Genomic DNA, 11991 nt, shown 5'->3' with positions numbered 1-11991 from the left:
AAAGTGGGGCCGTTCCCTTACACTTGAACCCATCGCGATTGTTGGTGCAGCTTGTCGTCTCGCTGGTGAGGCATCATCGTTGCATGGCCTTTGGGATATGATGCAAAACTCCCGAACTGCCCACGCCAAGGTGCCCGAAGAACGATGGCATGCGGATGCCTGGTACCATCCCGATCCGGACCGTAAAGGCTCTGTAAGTCAAATCAGCACATGTGCTTTTGTTTACATTTGACAGCAGCTTTGCTAACAAAATCTGGTTGATATCAGTTGAATACCACACACGGCTTCTTTCTAGAACAAGATGTAGCGGCGTTTGATGCGCCGTTCTTCTCAGTCACTGCGAAAGAGGCTGCAGGCATGGATCCCGCCAAAAGACTTGTACTAGAAGTTTCATATGAAGCGTTTGAAAATGGTGAGTCCCGAATCTATTATAAACTATATTTGAGGCGTAGAGTACTAATCTGTCCAAAGCCGGTCTGCCAATGGATAAGGTCGCGGGCACTAAAACAGGCGTCTACGTTGGTAGCATGACGAGCGATTACGAACTATTATCCACTCGCGAGATCTATGATGAGCCACACATGGCGGCAGCTGGGAGCAGTGAAGCCATGACAGCAAACAGAGTTTCTTGGTTCTTTGACCTTCGAGGGCCGAGTCTGACCTTGGATACGGCATGTTCATCAAGTCTCTACGCGCTGCACTTGGCTTGCCAGTCTCTTCGGCTTGGAGAAACAAACATGGTTAGTGAGCAAAAGACGGACTTTTAAAGCTGTTGCTAATTTGACTCGTGGCAATAGGCTCTGGTTGCCGGTGTTAGCGTGGTACTTCACCCCAACTTCATGCAACAATTAGTGGCAATGCACATGCTCAGCCCCGACGACATATCTCATACATTCGATGATAGAGCCAACGGTTACGGCCGTGGTGAAGGCCTCGGTGGTCTTGTAATTAAACGACTTGGCGATGCTATTAGAGACGGAGACACCATTCGAGCAGTCATTCGGGGTTCTGGGACAAATGTGGACGGCAAGACACCCAGTGTCACAATGCCTAGTCCAGAGGCACAAGCAGATCTGATTCGTGACGTGTATAGAAAAGCTGGTCTTCCTCTGGATCAAACCCAGTATATTGAGTTACACGGCACCGGGACTCCCGTTGGGGTACGTCATGAGTCTTTCTTTGACCGAAAGGTCTCTAACGATGCGACTTTTTAGGATCCTATAGAGCTTTCCGCAATTGCTGCTACATTTGGCGCCTGCAGAAGCCACGGGAATCCAGTTCATGTAGGCAGCATCAAACCGAATGTTGGCCACACCGAAGGCTGTGCAGGTCTTGCTGGTGTGTTCAAGGCAATCATGTGTCTTGAGAAAGGTGTCCTCCTGCCGACTGCAGAAGTTGGGAAAATTAACCCCAAGCTGAGATTCGCTGATTGGAATATCGTATTACCGGCGCAAACTATGGCATGGCCGACACATGGACCCCGTCGGGTGAGCGTAAACTCGTTTGGTTTTGGCGGTGCTAACGCGCATATCATTCTCGACGATGCTCATCACTACATGAAAGCTAAAGGCCTGAATGGGGAGCACTCAACGCTGCATAACACAAAGTATCTCGAATCGAATCCTGCCAGCAAGAGCGACATCACAAACAGTCCTACAGACAAAATTATGAATGGTGATGAAAACGGCATCGACGTGACAAAGAAGCCGAAGAAGAAGAAGAAGAAGAAGCTCTTTATCATGAGCTCACGCGACGAGCCCGGAATCCAGCGACTGGGCAAATCGCTTGGATCGTACTGGAAATCTGACAAAGCCATCAACGACGTTACGAATGCAGCAACATACCTTTCAGATGTAGCATATACGCTTGCAACTCGACGGTCTTTATTTGATTATAGATCTTTCGTAGTTGCTGAATCAACGGAAGAGCTTGTGCAAGGTTTGGAGGGACCATTGCCCCGGTTCAAGCGCTCAACCAAGCAGAATCGAGTCGCGTTCGTATTCACTGGACAAGGTGCTCAGTGGGCGGGCATGGGACGACAGTTGATCGAATTTCCCACTTTTGCGGCGAGCGTCGCGAGAAGCAAAGCTTGTCTGGAGTCATTGCGCTGCCCCTTCGATGTGGAAACTGAGATACAACAGACAGAGGGAAGCAAGATTGAGAGCTCAGAATACAGTCAGCCGATATGCACCGTCGTTCAAATCGCCTTGGTCGATTTGCTCCGCGAGTGGGATATTAGACCGAAGGCCGTCGTTGGACATTCGAGCGGTGAAATTGCTAAGTGCTGAAATGTCAGAGTTCTACGCTGTGTAAGAGCCTAATATTATTATAACTTGATAGCTGCTGCATATGCAGCCGAAATACTGTCTCACGAGGACGCTGTCAAGGTCGCTTTTATCCGAGGCGTCTACTCAGGCATGGTCTCTCGAGGTCCCAAAGCCGGCGCCATGTTGGCGGCTGGCATATCGGAGGAAGAAGCCGAAGCATACTTGGCTACCATGCCCTCTGAAACTGTTGTTACGGCTTGTGTCAATAGCCCGAAGAGCGTTACGCTCTCGGGAGACGCCGAATTTGTTGATATTCTTGAGCAGAGCATCGCCAAAGATGGTAATTTCGCACGAAAGCTTCGCGTTGTGCCGGCATACCACTCTCCTCATATGCGAATGGTTGCAGATGATTGTCTGCGCGCCATGGTTGAGGCTGGTGTTGGAGGCGCGAACCAGGAAGCAAAGATTCCCATGTTCTATTCATTGATCCCATTGAGGTTGGCAAGTCGTATTGGATCAGAAACATGTGCGGCACAGTACGATTTTCGGAAGCCGTCTCCAGTCAACCTTCTCGTTGGGTCGTCAGGGCGCCGTGCTGGACGCAAAGCAACCGTAAAGTGGGATGCACTCCTTGAAGTTGGGCCTCACGCTGCTTTAAAGGCCCCGTTGGTGCAGATAATGGAAAGCATCGACGCAAAGCTGCCTTCAGAGCTTCTTTATACTTCTTTGCTGGTTCGAAAAGAAGATGCTGTCACGACTGCTCTCAAGGCAGTGGGAAGCCTGTGGGCCACTGGCATTCCAATTTTGCTTGCCAAGGTCAATCGGGAACAAGACTTGGTGGAATCTCCTCAAGTTGTGGTTGATCTGCCATCTTATGCTTGGAATCATGAAAGAGTGTACTGGCACGAGACACCAGCAACGAAGGTCTCGCCAAGTACAACCCACGCCGCCTTTGTCAGGCACAGCGCTTGAACTCGCAACGCTTCAATGTTTACTCCTTCACGTCATGCCCTTCCCTGAAACAACAGAGGTCTAATCGCTGTGAATATGAATGGTTTCGACGAGATAGCCGAAAAAGCGGGCGATGCCCAATGGGACAAGTGGAAGGATAAAATTCTTGGAGCTCATTCTGAAGTTGCATTCTTCGTTGCCTGTCGACTAGACCGTGATGACGGGGAGGTTATTGACTGGTTCGAGGGCTCTTTTAATTTCTGCCTCCGAGTCATGTTTAACGATGCAGGCGCGGACGCCGTTATTCGATTCCCCGGACCTGGACACACAACCTTTAGGGACGAAAAGGTTACCAATGAGGTTCAAATCATCAAGTTCCTCCATGAACATACACGAATATCCCTGTACCACGGTTATTAAGTTGGGGCTTAACCAAGGACAGCCTGTACCACTTTAGACCGTTTATCATCTCAGAGTTTATCAAGGGAGTTCATTTATGTGATATTCTTAAAGACCCGGCTGTTCCTGCAAAGATCTATCTCAATCCAAACATTGATAGCACAATACTGGATGCCGTATTTGAGCAAATTACCAACATCCTACTCCAGCTGTTTCAATTCGACTTTTCTCGTATTAGAGCAGTCTCCAAGGACCCAAGTTTGGACACGTGGTCCGTCACTAGACGGCCCCTCACCTACAGCATGAACGAATTGGCAACAACAGCATTCTATCCTCTGGATGAGTTGGCCACTGGTCCATTCGAATCTGCAAGTGGCTACTTCACGCACCTCTCTGACGAAAATTTAACTCATCTCTTCACCCAGCGTAACCTCTCGTCCACCGCGACTGAAGCTGAGGAGCAATACGTTGCACGTCATCTATTTGCGCGCCTAGTTGACAAGCACTGCATTCACGATAATGGCACCTTTAAACTGTTTTGTGACGACCTTCGGCCCTAGAATATACTTGTGGATCCGAAATCTCTCCGCATAACGGCCGTCCTCAACCTCGAATTTACAAATGCCATGCCAAGCCAGTTCGCATCGGACCCGCCGTGGTGATTGCTACTGGTCGGACCAGATTCGTACCTTTTTCGGCGTCACAGCATGGACGAGTTTCTGTCAGCTTGGAACAGTTTCTACAAGTCATGAAACGGGTTGAGAGGTCCAGAGGAATGCTGTGCACTGAGAACTCTCTTTCTAGTCTTATGCACGACTCGTGGGTTACGAAACGCTTTTTGGTTCAACTACGCGGCGAGGAAACCTTTTGATGTTGATAAGCTCTTTGCTGATTGTTTAAATGAGAACGGTGAAGGCGCCGAGGCGCTGGATGAGGATGCTCGTGCAGCACTTGCTCCATTGTCAAGATGCAGATGGAGCAGTTGAGGGCATATGACGAGGATTGCAAAATGTTGCTAGCACACTCAGTATACTATTTTAGGGGCAGGCAAAGCGGGCGAGATCCTGCTCATAATTACATTAAGCCTCCGGGGGTCGCCTGTGGCGAGCTTTGGGTTGCGGCCGGCTTTTGATATTAAAAACACTAAATTACAAGGTTCGTGATGCTATAGTTGCCAAAGAGTATTTTTCTGTTAACCAATTAAAGCCGAGGGGACGCCCGTATTATACATCATATTAAAGATGTAAAGCGGGACATGGAAGCTGCACACAGCTTATTACTTGTCAATATGCCGTTTCACTCTACTCGGCCACTAATTTCATCCCGCTTTGCCTACGATTCCCATATAAGACGACATGCATAAGACGGCTAACAAGCAGGGCGGCCTGGCTCACTCTTGGCCGAATCCGCTCTCTTTTAATTTTATTGACGTCATGGTAACGAAACATGCAATTCTCACAATCAATGCATTATCTAACGGGCCGTATAAGACCAGCATTATCCACCTGTACTACCGTTGACATGCTCCCAGATGGGACCCTCGGTATCTTGGGTCACTGCTCTGGCGTCAAGAGCATATTATTCATCAACAGCCCTATATAGGCGCTCGAGCGCGACAATATTGAATTCCCGTAGCTGTAGTCATGTCGACTGACTCGGCTGGCCCGCCGAACCAGCCAAGACTTTGCAAGCGCAGGCCACGTTGACCAGCTTCCATATTCGGCTCAGCGCAACCTTGCTACCGTCCAGTCACCACATCAGACACTGCTATCAACTGATGAGCCCCGGTACAGACTATCAGGGTAGCCTGTTAATGCCACCGAGCAGGGCGCGAGCTAGCCAGTTCCCGGGTGTACACGGAGGCTTTGTTCCGGCCTCACCAGCATCAAATTTGTAAGCCTCCCCCGGTAGACATGCCGACGGCGAATGACGTCGTGGAGCCAACGCCGATAGCTCGGGAGACTGCCGGGATCTTGGGATGAAACGCCCTTTGACAGGGCCCACTGGGCGCCACGAAATCTGAGGGAATAAGGTCTGGTGTAGCCAGTGGGCTCGGGAGTGCCGCCAACGTGGCTAGTAGGAATGGGATTTGTGTTGCCATCACGCTTGTTCATGGGCGCCGTAACGAGCGGCATGGCAGAGGGAGCAAATCGAGCCGGGTGCAACGTAGCGTGCAGCCCGCTCCTGACGCGCCAAGCATCGGGCTTTTACTTAAGCTCAAACCTAGATGTCGATTGAGTTTGAAGCAAGGGGCCCGGGATAATAATCTATCAATGGCATATAAACGGGTCCACAAGGGTTCACCCATGAAACAACCCCGGCAGAGCATAAACATTGAAGACACTATAGACTATAGACTATAGACTATAGAGAATCGTGTAAAGCCGACATGAGCAGGTTACAAGACGGCGATAAAAGTACGTATATAACATACAAAATACCAGTTCGGCTCGTAGAGAATCATCTGCAACCGCCAACCATTATTGCTCATCATTCATCCTATAAATCACCGTCTCTCCATCGCAAGTCCACGGTATTGATTTTCACGCTCTTGCAAAGCAGCGACACCCATCCACAGATTCATCATTCTTCTTGCAAAAACAATGCGCCACTCGTACGCCCCTCTCCTCCTTCTCGCTGGCCAGTCTCTCGCGGCGCCCGTAGACAACGCCAATGAGACTCCAGCCGGCGTCCTACACCTGCCTCTGGTCCCCGTCACCCCTGATCCACAGGACGCCGACCTGTCAAAGCGCCAGGCCCAAGCCGACCTGGAAGTGTACCGCTTCCTCGGCCGCCGGCCGGTAGTAGGCTTCGGCATGCCTCTCGAGCTGGGCACGCCGGCGCAGACGGTCATTGTAGAACCAGACACGGGCTCCGACCTGTTCTGGGTGCCGCAGGTGCGCGCCGGCAAGGTAAGAGATGAGCCGGCATCCGTCTACTTCGACAAGGACCGCAGCACCAGCCGGCGCGAGCTCAATAAGGAATACGGCTCGCAATACGGCCAGAACGAATTCGTTCTCTGGAACGTGAGTGCCGACGTGGTATCCATAAAAGGTACGTTATTATATATCCAATACCCAAAGGAAAGAAAATCAGAGCCCAACACATTAGTGTATACTAGGTCGTTCGCTGGGCGAGCTGCAGTTTGGTGTTGCCAACCTCGAGAAATGGCCTACCCGCGTAGGGCGCAACGTCGGCATCCTCGGCCTGAGGGCGCCCGGGCCCAAGAACTCGTACGCCAACGAGTTCATCCTCAAGAAGATGCTGGATAACAAGGTGATTTCCGACGCGGCCTTTAGCATGAGTGTGGATGGGAATGGCAAGGGCGCCATCACCTTTGGCGGCTACGACACCAAAAAGTTTGCCGGCCCGCTTGAAACGTTCCCATTTGCGTCTCAGACATCAAACCAGTAAGTGACGAGGGAAAACTCGTATAAATCCCTCACAGCTGTGCCTCGGGGAGACTAACCATCCGTACGTACGTGGCAGCTACGTCGTCAACATGAAGTCCATCTCGGTGTCTGACGGCACCGACGCCGACCAAGTCATCCAGGGCCAAGGCCTGACCATCGGACTCGACTCGGGGTCTCCGGCGGTGGCGCTGAAAAAGGCCCTCTACGACCAGGTCGTGGCGGCGCTGGGAGCCACGGTCCCCCAGGGCAGCAGCGTCCCCGTCGTCAACTGCACCTTGATGCGGGATGCTCGCCTCACGCTGGCCATGAGCGACACGTTGTCCATCACGATTCCCGTCAAGGACTTTGAGATGAATATTCCGCAGCTGAAGACGGGAGGCAACTGCCCGGTGGCCATTATTTCGGGAAACTACCCTGCTGGTAAGGAGAGCCGTTGGAGAACCCCCCCCCCTGTGGAACCTTGTACGTGGACTAATTTGGGCGATTTGGGCAAGATGTTTGGATCGGCGGTCATTTCCTGCGCAGGGCCTATGTCGTGTACGACTCGGCACGCAGGAACATCCACGTGGCGCGGGTTGGCAACTGCGGCTCCAACGTGGTGGCTATCAGCGGCGGCCTTCCGACCGGGCTTGTTGGCGAGTGCTCCGAACAGCCGCTCGGCCCGATCCCCGCTCCGGATGCGCCCGGCGACCATTAAGTCGCCTCCGTACGGGGTACTCCGTACTTGGTCTACAGGTGTACTTGTTGAAGAAAAAAAATGCGGCAAGGGCGGAATTGTGCGCGAGACATGGCAATGGCACCAAGAATCCAGTAGCTAGGTAGCTTGTCATGGAAATAGATCAAGTCAGTGGTGACGGGTATCATATCCAGACTGTGTTTATTGTTGCATGTGTCGACGGTTGATGAATAGGGTGTGGATGCTGTTGCTACTCCGTACATGCCAACTAGTACGCCGTATGTGCAGCCAATGCCAGTTGCGCGGGTCCACCAAAAAATGCTGCGTCCTTGATTTTGATAAAATTATGTCGATGCATAACTATTATATCGTCGTAATGCGGGTAAATCTGGTGCACAATGCAGACATTCGCTCTACTGTTTGCTGATTGGCCTGCACCTTGGCCCGTCACTTGACAATTCAATGGGGGCCTCCAATTGGCCCAAGGCGCAGTATCAAGCCAGGACAAGCTCATTAATGTCACTTTATTACTAAGAACCGATGAGGCGTCGGCAGGACCCTGCGATCGACACTGCAAGAAAGCCGGCCCGCCATCTGCGCAAGCTCGTGGCCGGACCCCACCATGTCGCCATTTCCTTTTTTTTTTCAACCAAACATTTGGAGATGAGTCGATGTCGGCTCGGAGCCTCAATTGCCCCGCCACCAAAATAAAGGGCCAACTTGTCCGCCGCCGTCCGTCATGACGCGCTTGATTTCCATGACAAATCCGGACCAACTGCCTGCCCTTGCGCAAACTTGTCCTCATGGCTCTTTCTTTGTCCTGATGAGGCGTGAGCGCCTTGTCTGAAGACCGACGTCTGGCATCTGCAACATTGAAGGGTTCTGGTCCCACTTCGGCCTCGACCCGCCGCATCTGATAAACTCTGAGCAGATTTCTCTCTCAACATTTCAACTTTTTGCCGTGCGCCGGAACGCACCCTGCCCCTGCACCACCGCGGCGAGCAGTCAGCTTGCTGGCATTTTTATTTCGTTCTTGTGCAATACCCCACGGTTACTGCTTGCTTTCTCGTTCCCAGAGCCCGCGTCATGCATCCCGCGGCGGAATCCGAGCTGCGAGGCCAAAACGCCGACGGCGTTGCGTTCCGCGCGAAACCGCACCACGTCCATCGAACCTGGGCGAGGACCTTCTCCTCGATCCCCGAGCTCTACATCCAGCCAGAGACCCTCGCCGAGGTGGAAAAGGTTGTTTCTCTCGCCCAGACATGTCGCCGGCGCATCGTCACCACCGGCTGCGGCCACTCGCCCTCCGACATCACCTGCACCTCCAGCTGGATGGTCAACCTCGACCGCTTCAACAAGATCCTTGCCGTCAGCACGGACACGGGCCTGGTGACCATGGAGAGCGGCATACGGCTGTACGCCCTGTGCGAGGAGCTGGAGCGTCACGGTCTTGCCATGCCCAACTTGGGGAGCATCAACCAGCAGTCCATTGCCGGCGCCATTTCGACGGGAACCCACGGGAGCAGTGTGCGCCATGGCCTCATGTCTGAAGATGTGCAATCTCTACGAATCACACTGGCCAATGGGACAACGAAACTCTGCTCTGCCGAGTCGAATCCGGAGCTGTTTCGAGCCGCCCTCCTGTCTCTCGGCGCATTGGGCATCATCACCGAGGTCACGCTTCGCGCGGTCCCCGCCTTCAAGCTCAAGTGGACGCAGACCATCGACACCGACTACAAGCTGTTCAAGAGATGGCCGCTCGACCTGTGGACGCAGAGCGAGTTTGTCAGGGTGTGGTGGTTCCCCTACACGAGACGCGCCGTCGTGTGGCAGGCAGACAAAACCGCGGAACCCGAGCAGGACCCCCCGGCGAGCTACTACGACGGATCTCTGGGGTACTACGTCTACCACAACCTGCTCTACCTGGCGCAGTTTGCCCCCCGGATCCTCCCCTGGGTCGAGTGGTTCGTCTTCGGCATGCAGTACGGCTTCGCCAACGGGTCGGCCACGACGGCCGTCCAGCCGAGCCGAAGGGCGCTGCTGATGAACTGCCTCTACTCACAGTTTGTGAACGAGTGGGCGATCCCCCTGCACAGGGGGCCCGAGGCGCTGCGGCGACTCAGCTCCTGGCTGAACCGCCTCACGCCCGACGACCCGGACTACGTGGCGCACGGCATCCCCTTCTCGGCCGACGGGCTGTACGTGCACGCCCCGGTCGAGGTGCGGGTGAGCGACACGAGCCTCACCTCCAACCTCCGTCCGTACCTGGACCCGACTGTCCCCGACGGCCCGACGCTGTACCTCAACGCCACCTTGTATCGGCCGTACTGGCGGGACCCGCCGTGCCGCGACCGCTACTACCAGGCGTTTGAGTGGTTGATGAGGGACATGGGCGGCCGGCCGCACTGGGCCAAGAACTTTGAGACGTATCGGCCTGATATCGAGACCATGTATGGCGAGAGCTTGGCGGCGTTTCGGAGGATACGCGACGGCGTGGACCCGGAGGGCATGTTTGTCGGCCCGTGGCACAGAGAACGCATCATGGCACCTCTCCCAGGGTCCAAGCTTCCGCTGGAAGAGGTGGAGGTTTCAAGGAGGAAGGCTGCTGGCGGCGGTCTCGTGATGGAGGGGCTTGTTGGAGGGGGTTGATAGCATGGCCTTGGGTGCTCGGCTGAAGCTTTTTTTCTTCTTCTTTCATTTTTGCATGTGCAATTTTCATTGTAGCAGCGGGCGGGATGGGTCTTGCGACGAGCCGGACTGTATATATGCTGGGCATGAATGCAATCAACGCGGGACACGCATGCTTCAGAACACGGGAAGCTGTGGTTTGGTTATTTACAGTGTAGGCCTTTGGCCGGGCAGAAGGGAACTGAGAAATCAATGTACCCGTTCATCCATCGCCTGGTCATGTCTGAAACCGAGCCTCAATGATTGGCAGGAGATGATGCCGACTTTTCCGCCCGGCTACCATCCACGCTCAAAGTCGAGATCCATGACCCTCACCTCCTTCTCCCCCACGACGATCCATTTATCGCCGTCCCTCATCTCCTGGCCCCTCCCCATGGCATACCGCTTGTAGTACTCCTTGTCGCTGCAGTCGCGCAGCGCGCACACGCCATTCGCCCAATCCGCCGGCGGCAGCTCCTCGTCGTACATGTACACCACCATCTGCACCAGCTCGGGAAACATGTTCCGCACCAGGGCGCGGATCGACGTCCCCGCGCCCTGGTGGCACGTCCACCGCGCGCTGATGGCCAGCCGCCTCAGCCCCTGGCCCGCCGGGTCGCGGCGCCGAATGTCCAGCAGGAGCAGCGACAGGCGGTAGTAGTCCAGGTCGCCGAGCACGACGACGGTGTCGGCGGCCGGGTCGACGTACAGCACGCGGTGGGGGTGGGCGACGCTATCGCCGGCGCGGTCGCACGACGCCGCCGTCGCGAGGGGCAGCTTGATGCGGTAGTGCTGGAGGGCGGCGGCCCGCGACTCCGACGTGGCGGACAGGGCGGCCGGGTTGTTGCAGCCGCTTTGCCATTTCGGCGCGCTGCCGTGGTGTTTGAAGTCGTCGGCGTAGTGGGCTCGGCGGCCGTGCAACTCGACGACGCGCGGTGTGAAGGAGGCGTGCCAGATCTTGGACCGGAGCTCGCTGGGGAGGCGGGGGAACGGGTGGAAGTGGCCTGGGGTCGGTGGCCGCGGGTGTGTCTGGCCTGCTGGCTGCGGGCTGTCTGTGGCCATTGATGGATGGCCTCTGGGTTGGCGTCGAGGGGTGGCCGGGAGGCAGGATGGTGGGCGGTTGAAGAAACTGGCATTTATTACTTTGTGTTGGTGCGGCGGATATGCGTGAATGATGACATTGACTGGAGAGGAGGCAGGCCTTTGTCCTCCCAGTTATGGATAGCCGCATACTCGACGCTTTGCGGTCTGGTCCCGGCTACGATTGGTTCAATGGCATTTGCACCAATACGAGCATGCATCTCCACCTGAAGATGGTTGCAGGCTTGACAGTGCTCTTGACAGTGCATATATCACGATTTGGGACATTTATTAGTCTCCTTTAGGTCAAGGAAAAAATAGCAACTACGTCATTTCATAATGTTCGGCCTAGCTCAGCTTAGCTGCTCCAACTGCGAGACTTGCCAAGCTTACATAACTAAAATTTATACAGAGAAGTCTGGTCCACGTGAGTGCATAGTGAGCTGACCACCCTACAACACCTTGTCGCAGATGTGTACAAAAAACAACCACAACATGGGGATTAATTTCATCTTTACCATTATACTCTTTATTATAT

General features: G+C 54.2%; 5 protein-coding genes across 5 annotated transcripts; 4 read left to right on the top strand and 1 right to left on the bottom strand.

Moving 5' to 3' along the window:
* Window positions 1-100: 100 nt before the first annotated feature.
* On the top strand, window positions 101-3239 carry MAA_11386 (uncharacterized protein; the record flags this gene model as incomplete). Its single annotated transcript, XM_011413380.1, has 6 exons — window positions 101-193; window positions 268-412; window positions 472-740; window positions 798-1160; window positions 1215-2268; window positions 2341-3239. The coding sequence occupies 6 exons, from the start codon at window positions 101-103 to the stop codon at window positions 3237-3239; spliced, it is 2823 nt and encodes a 940-aa protein (XP_011411682.1).
* A 75-nt stretch (window positions 3240-3314) lies between these two features.
* Window positions 3315-4177, top strand: MAA_11385 (alpha-L-rhamnosidase C; the record flags this gene model as incomplete). The annotated part of the gene is made up of 2 exons (XM_011413379.1): window positions 3315-3622; window positions 3676-4177. 2 exons carry the CDS (start codon window positions 3315-3317, stop codon window positions 4175-4177), a joined length of 810 nt encoding a protein of 269 aa, XP_011411681.1.
* A 2043-nt stretch (window positions 4178-6220) lies between these two features.
* Window positions 6221-7727, top strand: MAA_09099 (candidapepsin-4 precursor; the record flags this gene model as incomplete). Its single annotated transcript, XM_007827097.1, has 4 exons — window positions 6221-6671; window positions 6739-7027; window positions 7107-7450; window positions 7525-7727. The coding sequence occupies 4 exons, from the start codon at window positions 6221-6223 to the stop codon at window positions 7725-7727; spliced, it is 1287 nt and encodes a 428-aa protein (XP_007825288.1).
* Window positions 7728-8792: 1065 nt separating this feature from the next.
* MAA_09098 (Sugar 1,4-lactone oxidase) lies at window positions 8793-10355 on the top strand (the record flags this gene model as incomplete). The annotated part of the gene is made up of 1 exon (XM_007827096.2): window positions 8793-10355. The coding sequence occupies one exon, from the start codon at window positions 8793-8795 to the stop codon at window positions 10353-10355; it is 1563 nt and encodes a 520-aa protein (XP_007825287.2).
* Window positions 10356-10670: 315 nt separating this feature from the next.
* MAA_09097 (uncharacterized protein) lies at window positions 10671-11435 on the bottom strand (the record flags this gene model as incomplete). Its single annotated transcript, XM_007827095.1, has 1 exon — window positions 10671-11435. The coding sequence occupies one exon, from the start codon at window positions 11433-11435 to the stop codon at window positions 10671-10673; it is 765 nt and encodes a 254-aa protein (XP_007825286.1).
* Window positions 11436-11991: the final 556 nt, after the last annotated feature.

The sequence above is a fragment of the Metarhizium robertsii genome (genome assembly GCF_000187425.2).
Source record: "Metarhizium robertsii ARSEF 23 chromosome Unknown MAA_Scf_7, whole genome shotgun sequence".
NCBI lineage: Eukaryota > Fungi > Ascomycota > Sordariomycetes > Hypocreales > Clavicipitaceae > Metarhizium > Metarhizium robertsii.
This window is presented reverse-complemented; position numbering and strand designations above follow the sequence as displayed.